At 43.3% G+C, this 27,801-nt stretch overlaps 1 protein-coding gene across 1 annotated transcript in view; it reads left to right on the top strand.

Moving 5' to 3' along the window:
- Positions 1–2,046: 2,046 nt before the first annotated feature.
- MAP4K5 (mitogen-activated protein kinase kinase kinase kinase 5) overlaps positions 2,047–27,801 on the top strand; it is a 686,515-nt gene continuing 660,760 nt past the window's right edge. Inside the window, exon 1 of the mRNA XM_078659722.1 lies at positions 2,047–2,532. Coding sequence (XP_078515848.1) covers positions 2,425–2,532 — 108 coding nt within the window. The 5' untranslated portion in view covers positions 2,047–2,424. The remainder of the gene's footprint in view (positions 2,533–27,801) is intronic.

Here is a 27,801-nt window from a genome sequence, read left to right as displayed (position 1 = left end):
GAGTTTCTTGTGTACTTTCGGGAGAAAGTATATGGTTGGCATAATCGGATTTTCTACCATCAGATATTTTCTTTCATTTTCGGTAATTAATCCGGCCTTTTTCCAAGTTTCCAGTTTGTTTCTTAGGTCGATGAGGAGTTCTTTTATTGGATTTCTGTCTAGCAAAGTGTATTTCGATGTATCTCCTAATTGTCTCATTGCCTCATTGATGTAGTCCGATTTCTCTTGGATGACAATGTTTCCCCCTTTGTCGGCGGGCTTGATTTCAGTGATTGTATAGCCAGTCGTTCCTTTTTATTTAGATTTTCCATTCCTTTGTGGCTTATGTTTGTCATTTTATCAATCTCACCTAGTACCAGATCATAGTATATGTCTATTTTATTCCCCGGGTGCAGTATTGGGCAGAATTTGGATGGCGGTTTGAAGGTTGTTCTTCCTGGTTTATTTGTAGTTATTAACATTTCCTCCAGGATTTGGGTGTTTCCAATTTGAGTACTGGTGGTTTCATTTGCCAAATCATATGCAGTGCGAAGTTGTGAGATTTCCTGTATGCGAAAGGGTTCTTGACCATCTCCCTCTTTGTCGCCTTGTGGATTAGCTGGGGGTTTGGGGTATTTTTTGAAGTGTTTCTTCAACTTTAGCTTCCTTATATATTTATACAGGTCCATTTTTGTGTCTGTGATTTCCTGATGTATTTCCGGGCAAAAGGTTAGCCCCTTATTGAGTAGATCATTTTCACTCTTTGTGAGGGTGTATCTTGATATATATATAAAATGTATTTACTTATATGAGCTCTCAGCCAGCCCTCTCTGTTTGTCTGTTATTGTGTTATTTACATTTTTTTTGTTCGCCCACTGCAGCTTGGGTTTTAACCTGACAGGTATTCTGCAAAAATAAGCAACATTTCCTGAGCCAGTATGTTTAGCCCTTATCTGTACATACTTCAAACAGTAAATATAAATATAAAGCACTTTTGTTTAGAGCTGTGTTGACAGCCTCTGGCTAATAAAGAAAACAATGGCAGAAAAGTCATGTTACAAAAGAAACCATTCCATTTTGTTTAAAGTCCTGTTTAGTATGTCTGGGCCTTTGCAGACTCTTAAAACAATAACAACATGGATCTTGGAAAGGGCGCAAGCCTAACTGTAGCATACAGTGTGGGGCAATGGGTCAGCACACTGCAACAATTAGCTAACTTAATTATCAGTGACAGCATTCTGCCCTTTTGCAACAGCACGACCACACACAGAGTAGTCCTCTAAGTGCAGGTATTGTGAAATGTGCTTTTTAACACCTAAAATATTTTTGTATTTAGCCAATGTTTATTTTAACTCTGAGAAACCGGCAGTTCACCCAGCAATAAAAGTGTGCAAAAACCATGACAAAAGAAAAGCAAACGTTGGCAAATCCGAAGGATTGGCAGCCAGCGTCCTACCTATTGGTTTAATTTGTTATGCCATTGTTTGTTGTACGAGTAGGAAATTAATCCCCAATACGAAACCGTCAGCAACTGCCAGTTCAAGGGTCTTTCTTTTACAGTAAATATACGTTTTGAAAGTTTTGCTTTTTTTGTGTTTTAAAATGTTTCAACGGGAGACAACTTGTTGACTTTGGTCCACTAGGATTTCACAATGGGAGGATGTATGGTACTAAAAAGGAAACCGGGCTACGCTGCTACGCAGTCGTTTGTGTTGCAAACCTCTGAATAATTGCACGAACGCGAAAAACCTATAAAAAGCACGCCCAAAAGTGAAAGACGAAATATTAATTACTACCTCAGATCTTTCTTTTCTCTGCCTGTAATGTTAATCGAACAATTGTTGGCAATAGATTTTCTATAAATAATTAGTATTAATATTCTTCAGCATCGGATTCTGGAGACTTACAGCGGCGACTTATATTTCATCAAGCGTTTCAGAAAGCGGTTCTACTCTTCTGTAGTTCATGCGGATTTCAGCCCCCTCCCGCCTACCTCAAGATGGCCGTCGTGCTACTTTGGTGTTTCGAACGCTCGTGTCCTTTGTTTGTTTTCAGTGAAAGTTCTCTGACAGAAACGCCTGACTAGAAACGGAAGATGGGTTTCTTGGGTGTCAGTGAGCGAGGCGCGTGCTGGGTGGCGTGCGTGTGACGTTTCCTGGCAGAGTTGGGCACAGCTGTCTGCGCTATGCCAAAGTGCCGGTGTGTCTGTTGAGAAAGTTGCGTGGGGCACAGACAAAGCCCCGCAAGGGCCACTGTGCGAGCCCTGGCAACGGCAGACAGAGTTCCAGAAGTTTTCATATATCCGCTGCCGGAGCAGGCTGGGTTCTGCCTGCATCGAAGCCTCGTCGCCCCAGAGCCGCATTATTTGTGTCCAGTGGCCGGTAGTGAACCGGAGCCAGGGGCCACTGATCGGGCCCCTCCCGCTGGGCCATCGCCGCGCAGAGAATGGAAGGGCTGGGGCGGCCGAGCGCCGACATCCTGAGGAGGAACCCACAGCAGGACTTCGAACTCATCCAGAAGGTGGGCAGCGGGACCTACGGCGATGTGTACAAGGTAAGTGACATCCGCCAATTCGGGGAGTCCGGTTTAGGGGGATCGGAGGGTGGGACCAACTCTGTCAGTGTAATGGTGCTGGAGACCTAACGAAGTCTGATGACTGGAGTTTGTTTAGCTTTTTACTGGCGCTGTAGTGTGTGGACTGCTTCCCCTGTAGTGTCGGAGGAAGGCTTTGCACAGGATGGACTCGGCCTGTATATTTTAAGTGCAGCGCCTGCAAGTTTAAGCAGATGTTGCCACTTTTCCTTTGGTGTCGTCTCGTGCTGTCCCCTCCCATGATTGATTTGGCTGTCAAAACACGTCACCTTTTAATTGGAAAGGTCTTTTAAGACAGTTTATAAAAAAACAAAAAACTGGGTACACTTTTTGCAGTAGCTACGTTTTCCGTGAGCAGTGTTTGGGAGAGGACGTTGAAAGCTACATGGCAGGTGTGCAGGGCTTTTCTAGACCTTGTAATTTTTTTGCTTTTAAATTACTTGCATTTCTGCTTTCTCATCTTGATTGCAGAATGCAAATAACAGCTCATTGGATTCGGAAGTGACCCGTAGCGAAGCGTAGTGTGTGCTTTAGCCAAATATCACCCTCTGGATAAAATGACTAATTTGCTGCAGACAGTTTGTGTGTGTCTGGTGGGGGGTGGGGGGCGTGTGGCGGTATTGCTTTTATTCTGTAAGCAGATGTAGAATATTGAGGGTTAAACAACAGATGACATGTAACCAAAGGCATGAAAGTTTAATAAGAATTGAAGTATAAAATAGCTGGAATAGGTTGTGTGTGCGTAAATTGCTGACAGGATGTTGGAATCCAAACTGCTAGAAACCCCCTCCTCTCCCCCTCCCACGTCCTTGGTGATACCCTTATTTAGATTTCCATTATTGGTACGGTACAGGCTACAATTTCCAGCATGTTAAAAAACATGACATGGGGCTATTTGAAGGTTAACTACGCAATCCTTTGGGTGCATCCTATGTGCATTGTTTTCCTTCAACTGACTTTTTTGTTCAGTATACAACAGCGAAGTGCCCGTGCTGATGCAAGTGTGCATTGGCTGTGAACAGATGAAAGTGGCATTTAGAATCCGGTGAGGAATTTGAACTCCATTCCATCACAAACTCATCTGTAATTATGTGAAATTGCTGACATTTCTGGACGAGTTTAGACCTATATAGTAGAGGTGGAATCTCAGAATAAGTATTCGTACACACCAATAGGACCGATGTTGGAATTGAGTTTAAAGTTTTTTTTCCTTACTCTTGTTGTCGATGTTTTCTGGCAATCTTGACATATTTTACATCATTTAAACTGATTTTACGTTTCCGCTCATGGTTTAAGTGTAAATTAATGCTGCTGTTTTGGTTGCTTTCCATTACACACACTAAGCGATCCAAGAAAAGATAAACGTTCTGAAAAGATAAACGTGAATAAAAAGTCCACATTTGTAAAGCGCACAATCACCCGTAAGGGTCTCTAGGCGCTGGGGGCCGTCGGGAAGATTAAGCGAGCTATTGCCCAGAGTCACATGGTGCTGGGCTAACCTGCCGCCGGAGCCGGGGATCGAACCGTGGTCCCCAGAATAATAATAAGAAAACATAGTAAAACGCACACGTGTGTGTGTGTGTATGTGTTTGTGTATATATATATATATATATATATATATAATTTTTATTTTATTCAGGAGGACGCTCCCCCAAAATCTTTGAAACATTAATCTAAACAAGTTGACAGTCTCATTAGGATATAGACAATTGTGCTCTTGGGCTAGCCACGGGACCAATTAAAGATAGGTTCAGTGATTGCATGGCCACTTTAAAAGTTAGCATTTTGTGTAATTTATACTATTGATGGTGTTATTGGGCTTACATAAAAATGTAATTGTGCATGAGCTTACTTTGTGTGATTGGTATAATTTATAGATTGTTGAATTTTGTGTGACTCCACCCTATTGTTATGATTATTAACATGATTATTTTTCTCTTGGAGTGATACAAAGAAACGAATGCATTGGATGAAATTATATCTGTATCAGTACAAAACGGATGCTCAGGCACTTTTAATGGAAAAATATAGGTTGTCTGAGCACTAATTGTGAGATGTTTATGATTGATGTGTACTCATTTGAGAGGTTAATGAACTCCAGAAAACGTGCAACAACAGTACGTTTTCACGCTACATGCAAAAGGTGCATCTTCATACTCTGGCAGGTTACCACACAATTCTGGACCTTATCTTTTCCGTATAGCTCAATAATATTAAGCAGCATTGGTGACCTAAAGCTGGTAGCTGTGGTTTTCATGTAGGTAGTTTCCAGTTATTCTTGTGATGACTTCACAAAGCACTTTCACAATTGGCATGCTTGATCTCTTTAAGATTCAAAGAAGGTTCATGGATTGGCACTCGATCTGTAATGTCAGCACAGTCCAGAGTTGAATCGACCATGGTGGGGTAATGTGGGTGGGGGGACTGCAGTTTCCAAATTTCTCGGAGTTACAACCATAGCTGGATAAAGAAAGATAAGCTTCTTCAGCTGTATTTGTGAGAAGTTGCATGTAACAACGTATGTAATCCTGTATCTATCTTAGCACATTATTAAAAAAATAGGTCATATGAGCCGGGTCACGTCACAGCATACATGGTCTTGTTATATTCATGCAGATAAACTTCAGCAATTGTTTGCCACAGTAGAGAAGCAGACTTGTGTCAATTTAACAAACAGTTTACCACTCACGTTCATGTGTAATATAACCGAAGTTCGCAAACGTAGTCCAGATGAAGATGGCTCGATGATGTGGAAATGGCACTAAATCATAGAACTAATAACATGTTCATATACTTAGCATCATAAATGGGGATCGCCATGCAAACATGGCAAGTTCTTCTAGCAAACACAAGGAGATGATGGACGAAGCGCCTAAACATTAGACACTCGCCCCCAGTCACAGATCTGGGTTGAATCCATCATCGTTTTTTAGCTCACTGCGCCACTTCAGTTCAAACCCAGCTATATGCAAATCAGTCATGACCCTGTGCCTTATGGGAACAGTCCAGCCGAACTGCCAAGCCAGGTCTTCCCGAACTGGAATCAAGCATCCTGGGACCGGTTTCAGGGTAACACCTCTCTTCAGCCAGGCTAGCTTGACTTCAGTGGCAAAGTGAGCAAGAGACCCGCTTCTGGGCATAACCTGCCAACTTAAGGCGCACAAAGCAAACAGAAGGAGATGATGGACGGAGCACTGAAACATTTCAGACACTCACCCCCAGTCACAGATCTGGGTTGAATCCATCATCGTTTTTAGCTCACTTCGCCACCTCAGTTCAGACCCAGCTATATGCAAATCAGTCATCACCCTATGCCTCATGGGAACGGTCCAGCCCGAACTGCCAAGCCAGGTTCTTCTAGCAACCAAACTCCGATAGAACTATGATCAGAAACGTCACTGTTGAATGAAAGTACCACCCATGCACATTTTTTAAGAGAATCCACATTTAGTATGCCAACCGTATCTGTACAACGTGAAAATATTTATGCCACTTCACACATACATCACCCTGACTGCAAGATGTAACCAACACTTGGGGCTGTGCTGAAGGAAACAATAGTATGCTATGAATACAACACACTCCTGGTGCCTACCTAGTAAATTGGTCATACCTACTCAAGAAACAAAATGCAAGTCCCACCATTGTGCATCCCTACATGTCTGCATTTGAATGTTACTGGAAGCTCTCTATTATGAAAATGTACTGTAAGAATTTGGAAAGACCTCATGATTGCAAATTGAGTTGCATTTCCAATAATGAATACTGCTGGTTCAATCTATCCCTCTACAGAACCCTTTTATTGATATGTTTGTTTAACCTAGGTTCTGCAGAGTACCCTGGGCTTTCCCAGTGTTTTCTATTTACATCCCATCAAGTCCAGGATAGCCACAAGGACACACTAGGCACCAGCCCTAACCTCTCTTTCTCTCTTAACACACCCGCAAGCTTCTCCCATTTCATTCCACTGCAGAAAGGCACCAGGATGCATTGCCGTTCTGGCACACAAACTAGTGGAACTGCAACTGGTACCACCAAGCAACTGTCTCTGCTGCAGTGTACTCGACAGACTGAAAGCCACATCAATCAGGTGGAGAAAACCATTCTCAATTTGGAGAAAGGAGAATCTAGGCTGCTCTAAAGCAAGGGAAGCCATAACTGACCATATCCCAGTATGATTACCAATTCACCTCCACTCTGGACAGTGCTAGAACCTGCCCTTCTGTTTCAAATTAATCTCATTGAGATGATTGATATGGAAGCACACCCGACAACCACTGCCAGCAGACCAGAACCCACACGAGAAACTCAACCTCACCAACTCGGACATGACAACTGCACCTCACCTATTGCAGCTAAGCATGGATTCAGATCCTTTCACAAATGTTATCAAGTGCATCAGCCCTGGAGAGGCTCTGTACGAGATAAGAGGACATTGAGGCTGGTTTATCCTTTGCGATTGAAGAAGATAAAGGCCTTCTGAGGGTACTCTTGATGGCATGTGTGCAATTAGTGACCTTTATTGTGAGGGAAAGCCACTGATATTGTTGCAGTCCCACTCTGCTTGTTACATCTGGTATGGTGTCTGGGGGAAGTGACATTATTTGTCATATGCGACTTGAACGCAAAAGATAGCTTTGAGAAGATCATTTTGCCTCTAATGAGTCTCCATACCGACTCATAGGCCAAGTAGCATAGTGTGCTTAGCATCTTGGTCTCCATGACTTGACGTGTTTTATTTCGTTGGTGTCTTGTGAGGATGTCTCAATTTGTGTTCATTAAATCTGAACCCACCCCTCCATACATTCCCTGCCTGTGGGGCCTTAGAGTGCAGCAGTTCTATTGGAACTTGCTTTTCTTTTCTGCTGTTCTCCTCTTCAGTTTTCACTTGGCTCTATGCACCAAGTATGGCTGCATTCTTATGAAGTTTCCGGTCGTATTGCAGGTTCACTCCATCATCGTAGTCCGTGTTATGCTTTGGGATGTTGAATTGATGGTGTTGGAAGTGCTTTTGTTTATGTTGATGGTGAGCATCCCAGGTACAATGCATTCTGTGATCTTTTGTGCACTGATGGTATTGTGGCATTTATTACCTGTTTTGGACCTTGCCACACTTTAATTTGAAATATGCCTTCTTGGTATGTTCACTTACACCATCTTTTAGTTTTTCCTAGTTTGATTTGCTTATAAGAAGGCAACTGTTTTGTAGCATGTAGTTTTTTTGCGTTTTGATGTCTTTTTAGTAAACCGTACCATGAATGTTTTTTTTTTTTGCTTGGAAAAAAAACTGCTTTTTTGTCTTTTTATGTTTTTAACATGTTTGCGTACATTTGCAGTTCTTTGCTTGAGGTGTTACTATGTTTTGGGACAGTATTTTGAATGCTGAATTACAATGTTTGAGTTTCCTGTTTGATGCAGACGACTGTGCTCATAAATATGTTTTGGGGGAAATGTATCCTTTCCTCGATTGGGCCACTCATTTTGGTAAGGGATTCTTAAGACTCCTCCATATCTAAGCATAGTAAAAAAAATTGTCGTAGCAAACTTAAACCATAGTCTTTAAGATGACAACCATACAACATATTCCTTTGCATTCTAAAATCAGTCACAGGCCACCCATTGTTGAAGCGTGTATCTTTATCATTATTTTGTCAAGACTACTGCACCTGTGTGCCCCCAGAGTGAAGACCGCATGCCCGATGCCGCCACAGAAAGGCATCACCCTCAGTCCATCATAATATGGCTGGCGGTGTCTGCTTGACACCGCCACCATATTAATCATTTTCCGCCCCGGCCGCAATGCGCCCGGGGCGGAAAAGTGGCGGGCGGTGTTTTGCTCCGCCGTGGTCCCCTCGCCATTCTAATATGGCGGGGGAGAATACAGGGAAGGATGGCGGGCGGATTGCCCCCGCCAGGCTGGCGGGGGCAATCCGCCCACCATCCTAATGGACCCCTTAATGTATTACTTCTAGCTAGTACTTCGATGATAGCTCAAAATATCAAGTGCAATTCTTTGGCCAACCACCATCGTTTAGGAACAATGAATAGTTTGGGGAAAATATTTTTTTCAATCTCTTAGAAAAAGGGACACTATTACTTTCACCTCACTCAGATTTATACTCCCGATAACTAATCTGCCTTAATTGTTCATGCTTTTAGGTCACAAATGTATATTGTATCCTCATCGTCTTATTCGTCAGGCGCTTCAAGCGAATACATTCCACTGTACCATGTCTAAGGCTTTTTTCCATGTAACCTACCATTTCAAGACTCCCTGTCACGTGAGGTTATCAATGAAGGGTTCCTCACGCTGCAGAACTCTGGACTGTTTTAATTGCTTAAATGCTTTGTACATGTAGACCTTTGGAAATGTTAGCATGGGTTGTATCTTGCCCAACTACTGTTACGAAGAAATAATGCAATGCCTTCCACAACCACCTAAGTACAATATATGCACCATGGCTTCATTAGACCCACCAGCTGAGAGACGGTTGTCTTTATCACCTACCAATACATCACCTCCATGAATTTGCCATTGTCTGAGAAAGAAAGGTACAACTACCCCCTGTTTTTTTGTAGGTGGTATTGTTCCAGTTTTTGGAACCCACATCACAATAAACTATTTAGATTTTTGACCCTATTAAAATGTAGCGTTTTCAATGCAGCTTAATGCATAGTTGAAATATGCTCATCGTTTTAAATTAAATTGCCTTTCTTTTAAAGAGGCATTTTAGTGTTGGTATAGAGGCACATTTAGAGAAGAGGGGAGTAGAAATTTTGGTTTTCTTTTGTTTCTCCCTTTCAGTCAGTAGTCTCCATCTTTCTGGAAGTTATTTGGAGAGTATGGTAACGCTTTGCATGATAGAGCTGAAAGTCTGATTTAGATATTAGCTGATAATTTCTGCTGTTGCACAGGTAATATTACTTTGCCCGACTGGTGGTAAGAAATCATCCCTATTTAAGGTTCTCTGTCTTGGTGGCAGATGGTGTTCATCAAAGTATGAGTTGACCACCCTCTACTTAACTAACACAGGTATTTCACTCATTCGTTATCTGGCTCTGTCATCAAATACTATTCCCAACACATATCTGACTGCCTATGTAGCAAGCAAACAGTGCTAGCTCCAAGTGAGATCTTGGGAGATTGGAATGTAGGGGAACCTTTAATTTGAATACGATTAGATTTCCCCAATCTCACACATTGTACATAATTTGCACAGAAGGTTGGTAGCCAGTAAACATGTTTGTCGAATTCATAAAAAGTGGTGCACTAAAGTAGGATGGTTCCTTAGTATACTTTAAGGAATCTTGTGATCTCTCGCGGTCAGTGGCACTGACTATCTGTATCCATGATAATGGCCTTCCAGCTGGCTATATTCAGCATGCACTTGGAAGTTGTGATTAGTTCGAAGAATCCTTCCAGAATACTTGTGGCCTACTTCAATCAACCTCAATAGTAGGCCTTTTACACAGATATGAATGGTGGTGTAAGGCTCGAAATTTGGGCCAATCATGTGAAATCATGGTATTTGACCAGTCTCAAGCATACATATCTCAAACGTAAACATATTTCCACGTTGCTTAGGTGTTTTTTGCACATCATTTTCCAGATGTTGACTCTTCTATTCAGCCTCCTCTGCACTAAAGTGGTTTACTTTCCTCCTGATTACAGCACACTTGCATGATTAAGCAATTACGACAGCAAATTATGGTTGTGTTTATTGAGCTTACTATGATTTACAAAAAAAAGGTATTCGAGAAATACACAAAAAATCAATTATGAAATTAAACTTTAAAGGCTTAAGCGAAAAGCAAGACATAGGTAGATGGCATAGGTGACTAGAGCAACTTTAAAATGTTAATATAACATTCAAGGCAGAAAAAACCATTATGGATTTACAGCATAAACGTTTGGCAACAATGATCAAGACAACGGGTATCCTTAATACTGTACGGATATCCTTAATACTGAACATCTTATAATGGTACACATTTCATATATGCGTATCATCTGATGGGTTCGGTCTCGTTCTAGGTGTTGTCTGGCTGGGAGTGGCATATTTATAACTTATCAATTACATTGGGCATATAGAGGCAGCCGATTTTGCCCCTCCCATCGACATGACAGAGGAAGGGCGACTTTATGGTCTCAAATTTTGCCATGCTATCGTGAAGTACAACTGTCAATTTTTCCTTGGTGTGAATAGTCCTTAATTGACCAAACACTTAGGACGTAGGTCTGGGAGTTTGTAGAATTGCACTATCAATAATTTGGTTGCTAGTAACGTGTTAATAGTTTATCATGGGCATCATAGTGGGAGATTGTTATTGGTCTCCTCTGCTACCCAGCAGCACTGCTACCAGATCTAATTCTTTGATTTATGACATCATCTGACCTGCACTTATCCATAATTCATGCACTGTAGGACACTAATAGCCACATACGGGATATTTTACCTCTCTCACCACATCCCTTCCAATGAAATGAAATGAAAAATTGCATTTGTATAGCGCATAACTACCCTGAGGCCTCGCAGCGCTTGGCCCAATGTCTGTTTGAGTAACTAACCATAACCCACAAACTTGCTGGTGTCGGATACCATCTCATGATAACTTTAAAGAAAATTCATATAAACTGAGAACAGATAGATGATGTGGAATCTCTGTTCCATATAATGGCCATTTCCAAGGACATTTCCCTGCCTACCTCATTCTCCCATTCTTCTTTTTACTCTTGTTTAGAGGGTGATGTTGATCTATGTAAGTTAAGTACAGAGGTTGGTGATAGCTTATGTATGATGATGTTTGGTCAGACAAGGTCTCTAAGAGTGTTATGTTTCTGCCACCCCTCTCTCTACGATTCCATGATTAAAGAAACTGAATTAATCTCAACGTATCTGGTGGAGCGAAGTTGAATGCCTGTGGAGCCTCTCCAGTCAGGATTACATTGTTGTTAAAGAGATCCTTCAATCTGGGTGGACATTTCCTATTCCTTGATGTAAATCCAGAGTCTATAAGACTGGGAGGAAAATCAGAATTGAATACTATAAGTGTCATGGGAAAACGGAACAAGGTAACTAAACCCTGGCATGAAATGTTGTCCCAGTGGTCTAACAATGTAGAGATGGAATAAAGAGTTCTGTCATTCACTGGCTGGTAAAATGGCACTAAACTGTATGAGATAATGTAATGCAATGTATTTATTTAATTGTTCCATTAACAGCCATGCCTCTATAACGGTGACTTTTGTTCATTCAAAAGCTGGTCCTATGTGCACTGCTTTAATGCAATGTGCATCATATGGAAACCCCAGCCGCTTCTCTTATCTCTGCTTCATTAAGGTTGATTTAGCTATTCTAAGGGTTTTGTTTGCCTAGATAAAGACTAACAGTTTCTTTGGAACATGCTTATGACTGGCATTGGAACTATTAGGAAAGGGTCTGAACTATATAAAGTAGTTTTGGATAAAATTCATTTTAACACAGGCCCTGCATCCCACCCATAATATTTCTACCTGCCCTCATTTATAAAGATCCCTAATCAATACATCGAAAACATGGTATATGGCACTCATAGAGGTGTTTCATTGATGAGGAGAAAAAGCCCTCAGATATTTCATTGGTTCCTTAGAGCATTTGACACCTGAACTCTCAAGAACCTCCCCATTCTCACCCTGGAGATCTGCTTTATTTAGCCCTCTAGATTCATCAAATTTAGTCTTAAGGCTGGAAGCGGTTGTAACCTTTCAATTTGTTAAATCTATTGGGCAGTGATTGTTGAAAATGAGTAATGAAGCAAAGCATGTTGACGGCAAAGAGGGTTGTTTTGTGTTGGGCAGATATAGTTTGTAGGCCCAAAATAAAATTGTTTTTAATTTATTGAATGAGTAGTTACACTGACAATGCAAAATAGGAGGGACAATGGGAAACCCTTCCTAGCCATTCATGAAAGTGTTTTATAACTAGGGAAACCTGCCATTAAGGTTGATTTTTGTCTTAGGCTATCAGTTGGAAGCCGAAATTCATGTTTTCAATTTGAGCCCAAGCCCTGTCTTCTTAAGCTGAATGACTATGTAATTCTGTTGGAATCTATCAAAGCCTTTTCAGCGTCATGTGCGAGTAGAGCTCTCTTAGTGTGTGATTGTTCTACTGTGTATTACATTAACAGCCAGTATGTTGTTGTTCCAGGTTAGCTTGCATTTCACAAATCGCGATTCATAACAGGAGATTAATGATTGCTGTATGGTATTTAGCCTTGCAACCAGAGTTCTAGCGAAAAAAATAGCAGCAACGTTTAGCAAAGCTATATGGTGATAAAATTCATATAAATGATTGTTTATGTTTAGTTTTAACGCTAGGATTAACACTGATCCTGACATTGATTCTGTTAATTTGCTTATCTGTAAGATATAATTAAATACTTTTGTCACTGGGTTTACTATAAGCTCTTGATATGTTTTATAACATGATGCAGTCAAGGTATTGGGACCAGGGGCTTTATTCTCCTTAATGAGGATATGGCTGCCTTTATTTCCACCGCCAAGATGAGTTCTTGTAAGTGTTGTATATCTTCCATGCTGATCTGAGGAGGTACACACTCCTCTAAATATACTGCAGCATCTGCATCAGGGATTTGTTGTGAGTTGTATAACTCAGAATAGAATATATGAAAGATTGTATAATTTCATCTGCAGTGTTCGCTGTGTATTCTCTCTCCAATGTTTCAAGGAGTGGATGTAATGTTTAGCCTGCTGCTGGACAAAATATTTTTCCAAGTCCTTCTCTTGATCTCTTAGGCGCATTGAAAATAGACGGTAAGGCAGTGTACAAGCCTCGATTGTTTTATTTCCTGTTCGAGATTTAGCTTTTTTTCTTTTTTTTAATGCCAGATTAAAGCACCCAATCTCGAAATCCGCTCTCCCCAAATGACTGTTTCTGCAGCATCCCTTATTGTATCCGACATCATAGGTTTCATTTTGTAGGAAATCATTTTGTAATATTTCCTAGATTAGTCGCCTTAATTATCGTATCTCTCAAAGCTGGCTTGTACAATTGCCCCTGAGGGTGAGGAGAGTGTATTGGTGTGGACACTTTCGATTCATTGCCACCAGGATGTGGATTTTTGCATTTTTTGGGTCTCAGTTATTGAAAGTCAGGCCTGCATTAATCAAAAACATATCATTTCTAGAGTAAGATTAGTGCACTACTGAGAAACCAGTATAGTCTAATTTTGTTCTACACCGTGTATCTGTTAATTGTAAGTCAGCCATGCCTTGTGTAAGGGAATTGATAGATGTTTGGGCCCTTTATATGTTTGTGGATATATCTCTGTCTGGGTTCAGTGTCCTATTACAATCTCCTAAAATTATGAAAAAGTATTGGAAAAAAAATCAACCATTTCATTACTAAGTCCACTTACACCTGCACTTCTGCCCTTCTAATCTTTATATTGAGCTTCAAGACAAAAGAGCAGTACTCTACTAAATTGAGATATCAGCCTCTTTAGTTTTGTTAGCAGCTCTTGCATGAAACTGCAATTGAAAAACAGTACCATTTGAGTCTAGATATCGTCTTTCACCAGATGGGGTTCTTGTAGGAATTCTGTATTATGTGCCTTTGTATGTAGCCATTTGAGAAGTATCCACCATGTCCTTGGAGAATTAAGGCCCTGAACATTCAGGGTCACTAGTGTAGTTTGTGGCATTCTCCAAACAAGATAAGAACGCTGTTTATTAAAACTGTGAATGATCTTTTATTGCTTTGAAATGACCGCTGTGAATGTACCACTGTGATATTATAAACATATATTGTGTATAGGAATAATAATGCCCCTGTACTTTCCTTGTATTCCCATGAAAGTAATTTTGACGGATTGCAATGTTAAGTATTTCAACGGCTGGAGTAAAACAAAATCTGAATACAAGACAGGACTCTTAACTTGAATGAAAAAAACAGCATCTCTCTTAAGCACTAAACAGCACTTGTGATATTTACCAGTTAACGTCAGGAGCAAGCAGGGCACCTCTGTTAGTATGAGGGCCTGCAGTGCCCAGCCAGCAAAACTGACATTATATGATGTAAGTGCCTTTTATGGGTAGACTACAGCCCCGTAAAGCATGAGCCCCGCAGGTTGGTGAGGCATTTGCGTTAGTTTAGATATGTAATGACACCCAGCGGTTCTTGTTCTGAATTTGCAATGAGCACTTATAGACCATTCTATTTGAGGTTAATGGACATAAAGGGGAGTTCACCAATGTCCCAGTTATCATTAATCATCGATGAACCCTGATAGACCTTCTTATTCTGCTTCTTCCAGTGTCTGGTAATGGTGCATTCTGTTTTCAATTATGTTTTCCTCCTCTTCGACGATGACTGGTCATTTTGAGGTGAGTATCCTCTTGATACTGTGTTCTGGATCAGTTGGTTTAATTTTGAGTAGGACTTTTGCCTCATTTACAGTATGTGCTGATTGGGGTGTGTTAGACTTGGCATCTTTGGCGTGGTTTACCTGCCTTTTTGCCTCTACCTCCTGTATTTTTGATGCTGTGCTGGACTTTGCTTTTGCTAGCTTTGATGCTTTGGGCACTTTGCCACTGCTGATCACTGTCAAAGTGCAAGTGCTCCATGTGTAAATTTGTTATTCCAATTGGTTCTCCCTGATTGTCATATTTATGGTAAGTCCTTGGCAAAGTGCACTGAAGTGTACCAGGGCCTGTAAATCAAATGCTACTAGTGGGCCTGCAGCACTGACGGTACCACCCACACGAGTAGCGCTGAAAAGGTATCTCAGACCTGCCACTGCAGTGTCTGTGTGCAGTTTGTTAACTGCCATGTCGACTTGGCAAGTGCACCCACTTGCCAAGCCCTAACATCCCCCTTTCTTACATGTAAGGTATCCCTACGGTAGGCTCAAGGTACCCCCCGGGCAGTGGTATGTGTGACATGTACTGAAAGTGAAATACTGTAAATTTAGTTTTTCACTATTGAAAGCTGTCTCGCCCCATAGGATACAAGGGGAAATGCTTTGTAACATCTTAGAAGTATAACTTCCCATTGGGACAAGGAAGAGAAATAAAGTTTAGGCTCTCTGAGCTGGCGCAGCGCCGCTCGCTACATCGATCGCTGACGCATCCTGGATTTCCATGCATCGCACCTGTGCAGCATGTTTTCCCGACGCATCACCTGCGGACCGGAATCATCTTGGAGTCAACGCATCACTTCCCCCTACGGACCGGATTCCACGCATCACTTCTCCTATGTGCAGCAGAACTGTTGCATTGCCTCTCCATGGCCTCAGGAACTGATACATCTCTTTGTTTATTGACGCTTCCCATGTCTGCGGCAGTGTGGCCTTGTGAATTTTGATGCATCTACAGTTACTTAGTGAAAAATCACGCATCCATCGTTTTCTATGGACCCAGTTGCTTGAAACCTTTTTTTAAAGTCATATTTTTATTACATGTATGTTGGATTTTTGTCGTTTTGGTCTTATAGAGTTTAGATAAAGATCCTTTATTTTTCCCAAACTGGTGTGGTGTCCATTTGTGGTGATATCACTGTATTACTGTGTGTTTTGAGTACACATACTATACACATTGCCTCTGGGATAAGTCTGCTCGTGCCATAGATCCCCAAGGGGCTAAGCAGGGGTTATCTAAAGTGTGTATCCCCCTTGCCCTGACTAGAAGCAAGGGTCCCTATTTGGACAAAGGTACCTACCTCTGCCGACTAGAGACCCCCATTTCTAACGGACCCCCATTTCTAACTGAGTGACACCCCCTTCTGTGTGGTATTTTCTTATTTTCAAGATGTGATTCCTTTCATTTCTTTGTTTGTTTAAGGTTGTGGTGGAAATATCTGGAAACAGTGTGATTTTTTTCACCTTTAAAGGGGACCACCTCCATACAGCTGCAAGGATGTCTCTCTTAGATTTGAAAAATGCACGCCAGTGATTATCTAACAGAAGATCTTTCTTCATCTGGAAAGCTAAATACAATCTGTGGGTGTGATCCACTATTTTTCAGGCAGGTCCAACAAATGTCGGACGATTTGTTGGAAGTGGCTCTCCAATTCTGCACTGGACATACCTTTACTCACTCCACAAATGCAAATATTGTTGGGTTTGCTTCTATTTTCTTCATCTTCGATTTTGTGTAGAATAGATTCTTGTTGATGCTCTACTGTTGTCGATCTCTCTGCAACTCATCTTAGTTCTGTGCATGCTCTACCTGACTGGTTTCCGCTTGTTCGAGCCTCAGTTCAAACTTATGCATGAGTGCTCAAGGTCCTTCAGATACGCGGAAAAGTCAGGCTATAGTGCTGTTAACTCCTTATTAAAGAATCAGTTGTATGTTGCCTTTTGTTACTAGGGCCTGTAAGCCGCTGTTAATTGGTAACTGCTCTGTTTGGACTGAAGGGGATCATTTGCAATGTCTTGTCTCCCACCCCCCCAATTAGATTGTGTATTAATAAGGAGGTCTTTGATGTTTTGTCCCTTGGGGGGGCTTTTGGCTTTACTGAGGTCATCTTGCCAAATTAGTAACCACAAACGATGGGACCGTCTCAGCAGGCACCAAATTGGCTACACGACTAGTCGTGGCTCTACCTTCGCTCGTCATCTCCTTAGGACCCCACTTTTGATTTTGCTGCGCCAGGACTTTGGTCCCCACATGTGCAGTAATAGATGTGGCATCATCACTAAGCCTCCTCCTCCGTCCTGCTCATGATCATCTTAAAAACATAGAAAACAATGAAGGCGGGGGGGGGGGGGGGTGGATTAGTGACAAGTGGTTGTTGGTGGGGGATAAATCCGAGCAGGTGGCATTTTACTGGGCCTCCACTCAGGCCACAATGTCACTTCTCTTTTTAAAACCATAATGAAGGGACCATTGAAAACTTTTGTTGGGTTCTTTGAGGTAATGAAGCATTGTATCTGGTGTTCTACTTTATAATTCATGGGCTCTTAAAGGCAAACATCCTTATTATTTTTGTCTGTATGAGGAATTTGTCAACGCACTTACTCCAGGTTCCAGATTATGAGTGCATGTATGGTTCAATTTGATTTAACAAAGGGGAAGGTACTTTTAAAACAATACATTACCTAGTTGCGTATTTGGTACCGCATTGGACTAGATACACTTCCAAATTGATATTGACCTCTTGCATGCTTCAAAGTGTATATAGGACATCCTAACTTACTGCCACTGACAAACAATATATATATTTTTTTAACTCCTGCGATACTGTATTGGGATCATCAATTCTGCCTTGACAGCCCTGCTGTCGAGTATTGTTATCATTCCGTTAAAATATACATAAAATAAACTTTGGCTTCGCCCAGAGGAATGTCACTCTGTCACCTCATACTATTAGTTATTTTGGTTTATTACTCCACCTCGTATGTATGTTTGCCTATGGTATTTGTATAGCATGAACCCAGCCAAAAGGCATTGGAAGACGAGTCATAGCCTCCTATGCAGTGCCTGCAATTCGTAATGACTTATTTTACTTCTGGAGAGATCAGGATACATCAAATTCTTTATCTCATCGTTGCATGTTTTTTCATTGCAGTAGGCTTTTAATAAATATGATTCTGGATTTGAAATGCAAGCTAGGCCTATTGGCTTTTTCAAAGCATGTTTTGCGTATTTTTTTCCCTCAATGATCAGTCGGCCAAAGATAAGGCTATTCTCAGTAGTTGGCCAACTTCAATCAAAACCCGGGGGAAACATCCACAGTTGGTTGTGAAGAAGTGCATGCTGTGCCATACACCGACAAAAAAGGTGTACTTCGTATGTACAATTTGAGTATAGTACTGTAACATGTATATATTTCGTACTACCCCTATGTAGGGCACAGAAGAACTTGACTTCATGGGTAGCTTTCTATGCTGTGCAGGGTGTGTCGTAAGAGTGTTGTCTTTGTTTTGATCTTATGTGGTGCGTGTTTCTGTGTTGTGTGTGATGATCACAGTGGTGTCTTTATTGTGTTATGGGATGAAGCTCTTGGCAGTGTGATGAATAAAGAAGTGTGAGATATAAGCATGTTATTTCTTATGATCATAGTCCATTAAGAGTGTTACCGCAATGAGTTGTCCTTTCTGCAAAGTCTAGTTTATAGGTTATGGTTCTGAGCAGGCATAGTTTGGAGGCAGAAATGTTGTAGAGATCTGCTGTTATGGACTTTGTTGCTATCATCCCATATGATTGCAAGATTTAAAATACCGGCTATAGTGTATAGCTAGTTGTGACTGGCAGCGGTGGACTAAATTAGAGTCCTCCATTGGCAAGCGTTATGTGCCGGCTCTTTTAATTTATTCCATGCTTGTTCAGTTAGTGATGGGTGGTTTATTGATGTGGGCTCATACAGTACTGGGTGATGGAAGATGTAAATATATTGACTCAAAACGAAAGTGGTGTTTTTAATCTAGACAGGGCTTAGTCTCAGACTTGTATGTCATCCTTAATAATGGGGGAACTTTTAAGAAATGTAGATCCATATCACAATGGGAGTCTGACCTGGGGAGTGAGCTCACTGAAGCGCCACGGGAGAAAAAGCTGACATCTATGCCTCAAATCCTCAAGAGCTCACATCATAGCAAAAATAAATGTAGGATGAGGTGGTAACTCGCGCTGCATAGAATACACACCATATATCCAAATGTGTCAGATGCATGTTGAAGATGTAGCACCGAGGTGGGAGCAGTGTCTTCATTTGTTGGGAGTGTGTGAAAATTCAGATGTTTCGGAAATAAGTTTGAGTCCTATAGATGATATGAAGGGGATGCCGAATAAGCTCAACCCTGTAAGTATCCTCCTGCGCGCACACACTGTGTACACATCATGAGGTGCTACAATTTGTAAAACGTTTAATTATGTGCATTTTGGGCACGGGCAAAAGATTTATTGCAATATTATGGATAAAAGCGGACTCTTAGCTAGTGGCATTGTGGATAGCAGAGTTATGATGAACTGTGGCTCTAGAAAGGCTCATGCTTTATATCCACAGACCAACGAAACCTTTGAGAAAGTATGAACTCACTGATAATCTATTTCACTTTGCTACTGTTGTTGGACTACCCTCCCCAGTTGAGAGCGCTGGGGCCTATTCTACATAGACTGTATTTGAAAGTAGGTGGTGTGATCCCAGGTATTTTTGGAACTGTTAGGGGAGGCAACCCCAAGAAATCTACACATCCATGTTCTATCACTGGGTAAGGCGGTGGTAGCTGTGGTTTGTTGGGGGATGAAGGGGGAGGGGAGTTCTTGAGGTACACATGCATCGTAAGCTCTTTTAAATGTTGTAAGCACTATATCATACATTGGCCTGCTGGTGCCTGTTGTTGAACCTGTTTTATTTTCAAATATCAGTAATGACATTTATGGTACAATACACCTTTAGCATTAATTGTAGGCTATGTTAATAACATGGCAGATTTAATCCATATACATAGAGCCACCCACAGCATCATAATACAGAGTATAATAGTACAATGCTAGTATTTATACAATAATTACTATTAGTGAACATTGGCAAATGCTCCAGGCTATGAGTTTTGATTACAGAGCTAAACAATGTTTACTGCAAACCATCATAACATAAACTTGTTATACAGCTACCCAAAAAAATGGAAAGGGGGAGGAATAGAAAATAAAACATCTTATCCCAATCGACCAATCTCGTCTCTCTAATGCTACGTCTATTATGCATATTCATCTAGTGCCTGTTGTTAAACCTGGATACTCTGTGAACTATCATGATTGGAGTTTCACTTCTTACCTTGGCATTATTGTGGGTCTTGTTGTACTTCTTTCATAATAACAGAAAAATGTTTGTCATTTGTTGCTGTTTCTTATATAATTAACTTTACGTGTTATATGTGCATAAGGATGTTAAATATTGCATGTCCTTGATTTACCTGGCAAAGTTACGAAACTGCGTATTTTAGATTTGTAAATCCTATTTGTTAATCTTTTAAAAAGTCACATTTTACATACCATTTTTGTTCATCAAAGAAAATGAACAAGAGGTGATCATAATTATATTGTATTTTAATTGGATTTCAGTAGGATTTAATACCTTGATAAAGGCATTAAAGCACTTTCCAGTGTGTAGCAGGCTACTCCCGTTATTGATTATTGTTTATTAGGAGTTATCTTGTGCTCGAAGGAGTTTTTTCCCAAGCAAATTCCTACAATTGGTTTGTGGGATGAATAGATAGGCTAGAGGATAATAGTATTGCTAAGGTGCATGGATATGGTTTCAAAGGTTGGGATGTTGTGGCCTCGGAAATGAGACTTAGGCAATTTGCAGAAATACAATAATGGAGATTAATCGAGACAGGTATGCAACTTCGACTAGGCTAAACTCGGGGGTGAAGGCATGTAGAGGATGGAGGTAAAGAGGGTGATCATTCAAAAGAAATAACGTTTTAAGTCCAGGTCTAATTTAATTCAGGGTTTCAGAATATAGTGGCATGAGGCTTTTCTCGAATAGCATGCGACCTGGGGATGTAATACTTTAGAAAACAAACATACATTTGCACGGGAGACAGTGCTATTAATGATTTTGATAGGCACTAGAATGAGGCGAATGGCCTTTCTGGCTCTAGGATTGATTTTTATTTGACATGAATGTCCTCTGCATGGTATAGGTGTGTACTTTTGACTAATACTGTGATGTGGGAAGTTAATAAAATAAGGTGCTCTGATAGTGCATTTCTTTCTAATGATGGGTGGGGGGGAGCAGCACAAACAGAAGGTTTTGGGGTGTTGGGAGGGAAGATGCAACCCAGACAATGGTTGCGTTGCGGGTGGGTGGAAGGAACTAGAAGGGTTTAGGGGGTGGGGGGAAGAAACAACATGGACGTGGGAGTGAAGAGACAACATGAAGCAACATGACAGAAAGAAGAAAATAGAAAAAGAAGCAGCAACGTGCGGGGAAGAAGAAAAATAGTGCGTCAGTCATAGTGCCAGCAGCAGAAGGACCTTAATCAAGGTGAAGCAATCTGTACTTGGTCCATGCTTCAGAGGAAAGAAGAGGAAGTGAGTCTGGCACATGCTTCCAAATTACGAGGCAGAAAATAAGGAAAAATTAAATTCTTCCATTCGTATAGCATCACCCACACTTGTGGTTAGTGCTCACATTTGCTACAGGATGTCACAAAAGGGCCTCTGGGAGAAAGTTGTGCTGTTTTTGCATAGTATTCCTCCTAGATCGACAAGTGCATCGAAGACTGCTTCCTGAAATACCACATCTCAACCATAATTTCCAAAATTGCGGGAACCATTTGTAGAAATCCTTTATTTCTTAGCAGTTTTGAGTCAAAGTATTGTGTAGTTGTGTTCCTTGAGTGACAAGGTTGTCTTTTCACCTGACTCCGCTTTCACTGACAAGAGTAAATGAGGGCAATTGAATTTTTCCTTTTTAGTCAAACGCAAGCCATTCACTAGAGATTTGTAGAAATAAGATACCTACACAATATCTCCGAGTTTCAGGAAGCTGAAGGGTATGCATCGTCAGATATAATTGTCCCAATGACCATTCTTGTTTAAGGGAGCCAGAGTTCAACTTGCATCTTTTGTAAAAGCTATTTTGTAAAACAATGTAGTTACATTAGTTGAGGCTGCATGGCTGACCAGTCTGAATGTACAGTCCTGCGTTGACTTACCAGTCCCTAGATCAGGGGCATCCAGCGGGTAGCTCAGGAGCTACTAGTGGATTGCTAGTACCCTAAAAAGTAGCTACCTGAAGTCTAGTCAAGCACAGTAATCTTTAGTTCGGATGGTCTAGCTATATTGAAGTAGGCAGCACTGAATATCCCCATATCCTTGGAGTGATCTCTAGCCAAACCAATGGCAGAAAGACTTGCTTACACACTCTGGAATAGGCTGCATTACCTGCAACTTAACCACGTCTCCACTCTAAATTTAGCAAAGTTGCATGGAGAATGGTCAGTTTGCAAGTCCCACTCTATCAAACATACAGTGTATATGAAAAGTGTGCCAAAAAAAAGGAGTACTGGCAAGAATTCGAATATGGGAGTTTGTGGAACCATACTTTAGCAATCTATAGCCAAACCGAGCAAAGGTTAGATTGAAAGTGGAGATGGGTAATGATAGTTCACACTGAGTATGCAAGATTTCTAACTTTTAGAATGTATTTTGTTCCAGTTGACACTTGCAGCAGTTGCTGTTATGTCATTAGTCATGTGGAGGCATTTTATTAAGATAAAGCTTTTCCGTACCTTGCTGTTCATAACCTCGTCTTATGAATTGGGGTGGATGGTGTTCTACTATAATATCTCATTTTATCTATCACCCAGTTAAAATATTCTATCCCTAATATAGATTACCTTGATATCATAATTATATGTGTGTATATATGTATGTGTGTGTGTGTGTGTGTGTGTGTGTGTGTGTATATATGTGTGTATATATATATATATATATAATATATATAATATATATAATATATAGTTTTATTTACATTCTTAAATCTGTTTATAGGGATATACATATCTTCAAGGTAAGTAGGTGTGTAATACAGAATAGTAAATCTATACCTGCCTATATACATGCACCTTCACAATACTGTATTAGTCAATATTTTGGATATGATATTTTGGCATCACTCTATATAACATCTGAGTAGTCACTACTAGTAATCCTGCAGTGTGTGGTCACGATTGTGTCTGATGTGGGCACTACTGGAAGAAATGTCACTCATTAGTAGCTCTGCTCTATTTTAATCGATCAGAAGTAGCTCTCTTTGTATAAAAGGTTGGAGACCTCTGACCTAGATGTTCAGAAGTAGACAGTGTATAGTTTTACCATATTCAGTTACTTTGATGGCTTTTATGTTCTATTAATGTAAAAAATAAAAGGTTGCACCATATGGATTTTCACATGGACAGTTATTTTTAAAAACTGCTGTGTGCGCCTGTTTTGTAATCTGCAGATGTATTTAAAAAATATACCCTCAAGAAACTGAGGAAAGAGTATTTTTAGTTAATAGAAATATTATCAGAGCACAATGAAAAAACAAATATTTCTTAATAGAAAAAGCCCACTAATTTCCCCTGTTAATTCGTTGAGTTGTGCTGGCATTTAATAGTATCCTGTGTATTGGACCTGGCCTCGTGGCGTGGTTCCCCCCCGTTCTTCAGCACCCCGTTAGCCTAGCTCTGCACCCAGAAAACCCTGGTCATACTGTCCATGTACACCCAAACTCCCTACACGACCACACCAGCCGACGACCAGCCCCGCATTTCCCGTCCTCCTTCCTGGCCCCGGACACCCCGAACCTGCATCACCCCACAGGGCCCCGGCAACCATTTTCCCTTCCCGAGGTCCCTGACTCCTTGGGCCTTGCATCACCCCGGCCCCAGCGAAACCTAGGCTCCAGACGCGCCAGTCCCGGCTGGGGAGTGAGAGAAGACAGGGAGTTTCGATTGCACCTTCGGCCTCCCCTGAGAGACTGGTTTCTCTCACACCTCTGGCCTTCCCCTGTGGGCCGGTTTCGATCGCACCTCTGGCCTCCCCGAGAGCTGGCTCCAGACCCTGCTGGGCGTCTGGGAATTCCCGGACCCATCTTCAAAGGGATCAAAGGGCCAACCGACGGACCTCTCCAATGACCAGCCCCCAAGGCATGAGACCTCCGTCTGCGAGAGTTCGGACATCAAAGGGCCACTGGACTATATCGAGGCCCTCCTAAAAACTAGCGGGCAGTTGTATCCTGGACAAGAGAGCCCTGCTGATGTGATCGCGGCTTACCCTTGGGGAAAACTCAACCTTCGAACTCTTCGAGCCCTGCTGACGTTGTCGCGGCTCATCCTCGTGAAGTCGGAACTGAAAAACCAGAGCCCTGCTGACGCTGTCGCGGCTCCCTCCTCGTAAAGACGGAACTAGAACATCGGAGCCCTGCTGACGCTGTCGCGGCCCGATCGTGAACTCTAAAGACCTGCGTGGAAACATCCTGAGCCCTGCTGACGTGATCGCGGCTCCTCAAGAACTAACCTCCGGATCGAGCCCTGCTGACCTCGTCGTGGCTCGAGGAGTAGTCTGGTCCGGCTGGACCATCGACGCTACCAACACGACCTGTTTCGCCCTGAAGTGAGTGAAGCAGCCAGTACGATTATCATCTTCCGTATCCCCCGGCTCGAGGATTGAGAGCTGTGCGCAGGGTAAGCATCGTATTGGCCTAAAGACTGAGACTGTCCCGCTTCCCGAATCCCTGAGACTTTACGATCCCTCGATCGCTTGTAAATATGAATGCTGAATCCTTTTTACTGTTGATAAAGAACTTGTTTATTGAAATCCACGGTGTGGTGTCCGTTCGTAAGTATGGTGTGAGCTCAGTGTGTACGATCCTAGACTCAAAGTCCTCCCCGGTGAGGACCTCGCGTTAAGACTCGGCATTACTTGTGGGAGAGGTGGGTCCACGGGGTGGTCGGGTGAGCATAACCTGGCCCTCTGGGATCGCCTCTTCTAACATTGGTGGCAAGTGACGGGATAAGAGTCTACGTCTGAGAGATCGTACAGTAAAACGACTGACACACTACCTGAACGAGGAACAACCATGAGTCTCACCGGAACAAGCGAAAAGACCGCATTCCAAAAGGAACTTCTGGAAGAGTATACCCACCGAGAACTGAAACAATTCTGCAAAGACTTCCACATCGCTACCACTGGTTTAAGCACCAAAGAAGACTACCAAAAAGCCCTGACAGCCTGGGTAGAGGCCGGGGCCCTCCTCCCCCCACCAGAAGGAGACGGCGGAGAGGAAGGGCCGCAGACCGAAACCCGCGGCCAAGAAGGTGAGAGAACAGACTCCCTGACCCGGAGTCCCAGCGCGGAGAGAGGCCTGTCACCGGAGGAGATGACAAACCGAGAACTCAATCGAAGCCACAAGCTAGAGCTGGCACGCCTTAAAATGGAAGGAGAACTCAAGTTGTCCGAAAAGAAACTGGCCGTTGAACAATTACAGCTGCAAGGAGAACTGGAGGAAAAGAAGCTCCAGAGGGAGCATGAAGGAAAGAAACTCCAGCTCGAACATGAGCACATCTTGAAAGAGCTAGAACTCAAAGCAGCTAGAAGCGAAGACTCCCGACCCCCGGGGAACAGAGAAGCCCCTTCCCCGGTGGAGACTAAAGTACGGATGTCGTGAAGGAGTATTACAAGGGGGACGACATCCAGCAATGGTTCAAGGCGTACGAGGTCGCCATGACCTCCCACCGAGTACCCGAAAAGGATTGGGGGGCCGGATTATGGGGACGCTTCCTCAGTGAGGGAAGAGACACCATGCTGGACTTGCCCTCTGCCTTCATGAACTCCTACTCCCATATGAAGGACGCCCTGCTATCACGCTATGGGCTCACTCCCGATATGTACCGGCAACGGTTTAGAGACTGCAAAAAGATCCCCGGCACCACCTGGGTAGAATATGTGAATTTCTACAGCCGGGCCTTGGAAGGATGGATCAAGGGCAGCAAGGTGACCACGTTTGAAGGACTCATTGATCTCATCGCCTATGAACACTTATCTACCAACTGCTTTGTGGAACTGAGACAGCACCTTCTGGACAGCAAATTGGCAGACCCCCGGAAGCTTTCTGTCAAAGCAGATCGCTGGGTGAGCACCAGAGTTCCACGGGGTCCTGTGGGAGACTATGGCCGAAACGAGCAAGGATCTTTCTGCCAGAGGGGAGGGGGAGGTCAGGGTAGACCGAGAGGGTCCCAGGCCGGGCCCCCACGCAGCCCTCCCAGGAACCAGTCCGGAACCTCTCCTCCCGCAGCGAGAGCAGGGTTCCCCCCAGCTAGACAAGGACCCCAAATCAGCACAGCCTGCTACCGATGTCAGCAAACAGGGCATTATGCCAATGACCCCCAGTGCCCCCTGCTCAAGAAAACAGCCGCTGCGAGCCCCCCTACGCGCCAGCTAGCCACAGTAGCCTTAGAAGAGGAAGAGATAGAGGACCCAGAGGGGTGGGAACCAACAGCCATGACCTTAGTCTGGGGGATAGAGAAATGGTCCCCGGAGCCCCCCTGCCAGACAACACTGAAAAGTACAGACAGCAGGTGACCGTCAACGGGCACCGCATAGGGGCCCTCCGAGACACAGGGGCCAGCATTACTGCAGTAAGGTGTCACCTAGTCACAGAAGACCAAATTATACCCCACGCCTCCTGCAGGGTAATCTCAGCCGACAATTCAGTCCGCATCTGCCGAATAGCTCCGGTCCCGTTCGAGTGGGAGGGAGTCTCCGGGGACTTGCGAGTAGCGGTCCGCACGGACATGCCCGTGGACTGTCTACTGGGTAAGGACCTGGAGAGCTCCCCGTGGAAGCAGGTGGAGCGAAGGACTCACCTGGAGATGGTGGGCCTGCCCGAATGGGCATGTCCATGACCGCCCGAGTGTCCACCCCGGGGGGGGAGGAACCCGAGAACACTCGCCCGGTCTCTGACGACCTGGAGGGTAGCGAGCGACCCGAGGTCCCTGAGCTGCCCCCCAGTGAGAGCATTGACCCCGATGCAGGTCCCCTAGGCCCTGTCGTCGAACAGACCACGAACTTGGACGACCTTCCTGAGTTAGCCCAGTGGCGCCAGGAAGGAGGACCTTCCCGAGAAGAATTCTGCCTGGAACAGACCTTTTGTCCTTCTCTGGTCGGGCCGCGGCAGCAGGCCGCCCCCCAGGCCGCCGGTGACCAGTCCGGCTCCCACCTTGTCTATTGGGAAAATGGCCTCTTATACAGTGAACAGAAGTCCGCCGAACTAGGGTCAGCCCGGGTGCTGGTGGTACCCCTACGCTTCCGCGGCTTCCTCCTGAACCTGGCCCATGATGTGCCTCTGGCAGGACACCTGGGACAAGACAAAACCTACCACCGCCTGGTCACCCACTTTTACTGGCCCCACATGCGCTCCGATCTGGAGGCCCACTGCAAGTCCTGCACCACGTGTCAGGCCAGCGGGAAGAGCGGAGGGAGGCGCAAGGCTCCCCTCCAACCCTATCCCCGTGGTCGGTACCCCATTTGAACGGGTGGGAATCGATATCGTGGGGCCCCTAGACCCCCGGACCTCCTTAGGCCACCGGTTCATGCTCGTCCTAGTACATCATGCCACCCGGTACCCCGAGGCCATTCCCCTCCGAACGGTGACGGCCCCCGTAGTGGGGCGGGCCCTCATGGGGATCTTCTCCCGAGTGGGATTTCCGCGAGAAGTGGTGAGCGACCGAGGA

This window comes from Lissotriton helveticus, chromosome 9, assembly GCF_964261635.1.
Source record: "Lissotriton helveticus chromosome 9, aLisHel1.1, whole genome shotgun sequence".
Taxonomy (NCBI): Eukaryota; Metazoa; Chordata; class Amphibia; order Caudata; family Salamandridae; genus Lissotriton; species Lissotriton helveticus.
The sequence above is the reverse complement of the archived record's forward strand: the minus strand, read 5'-3'. Positions and strand labels throughout refer to the sequence as shown.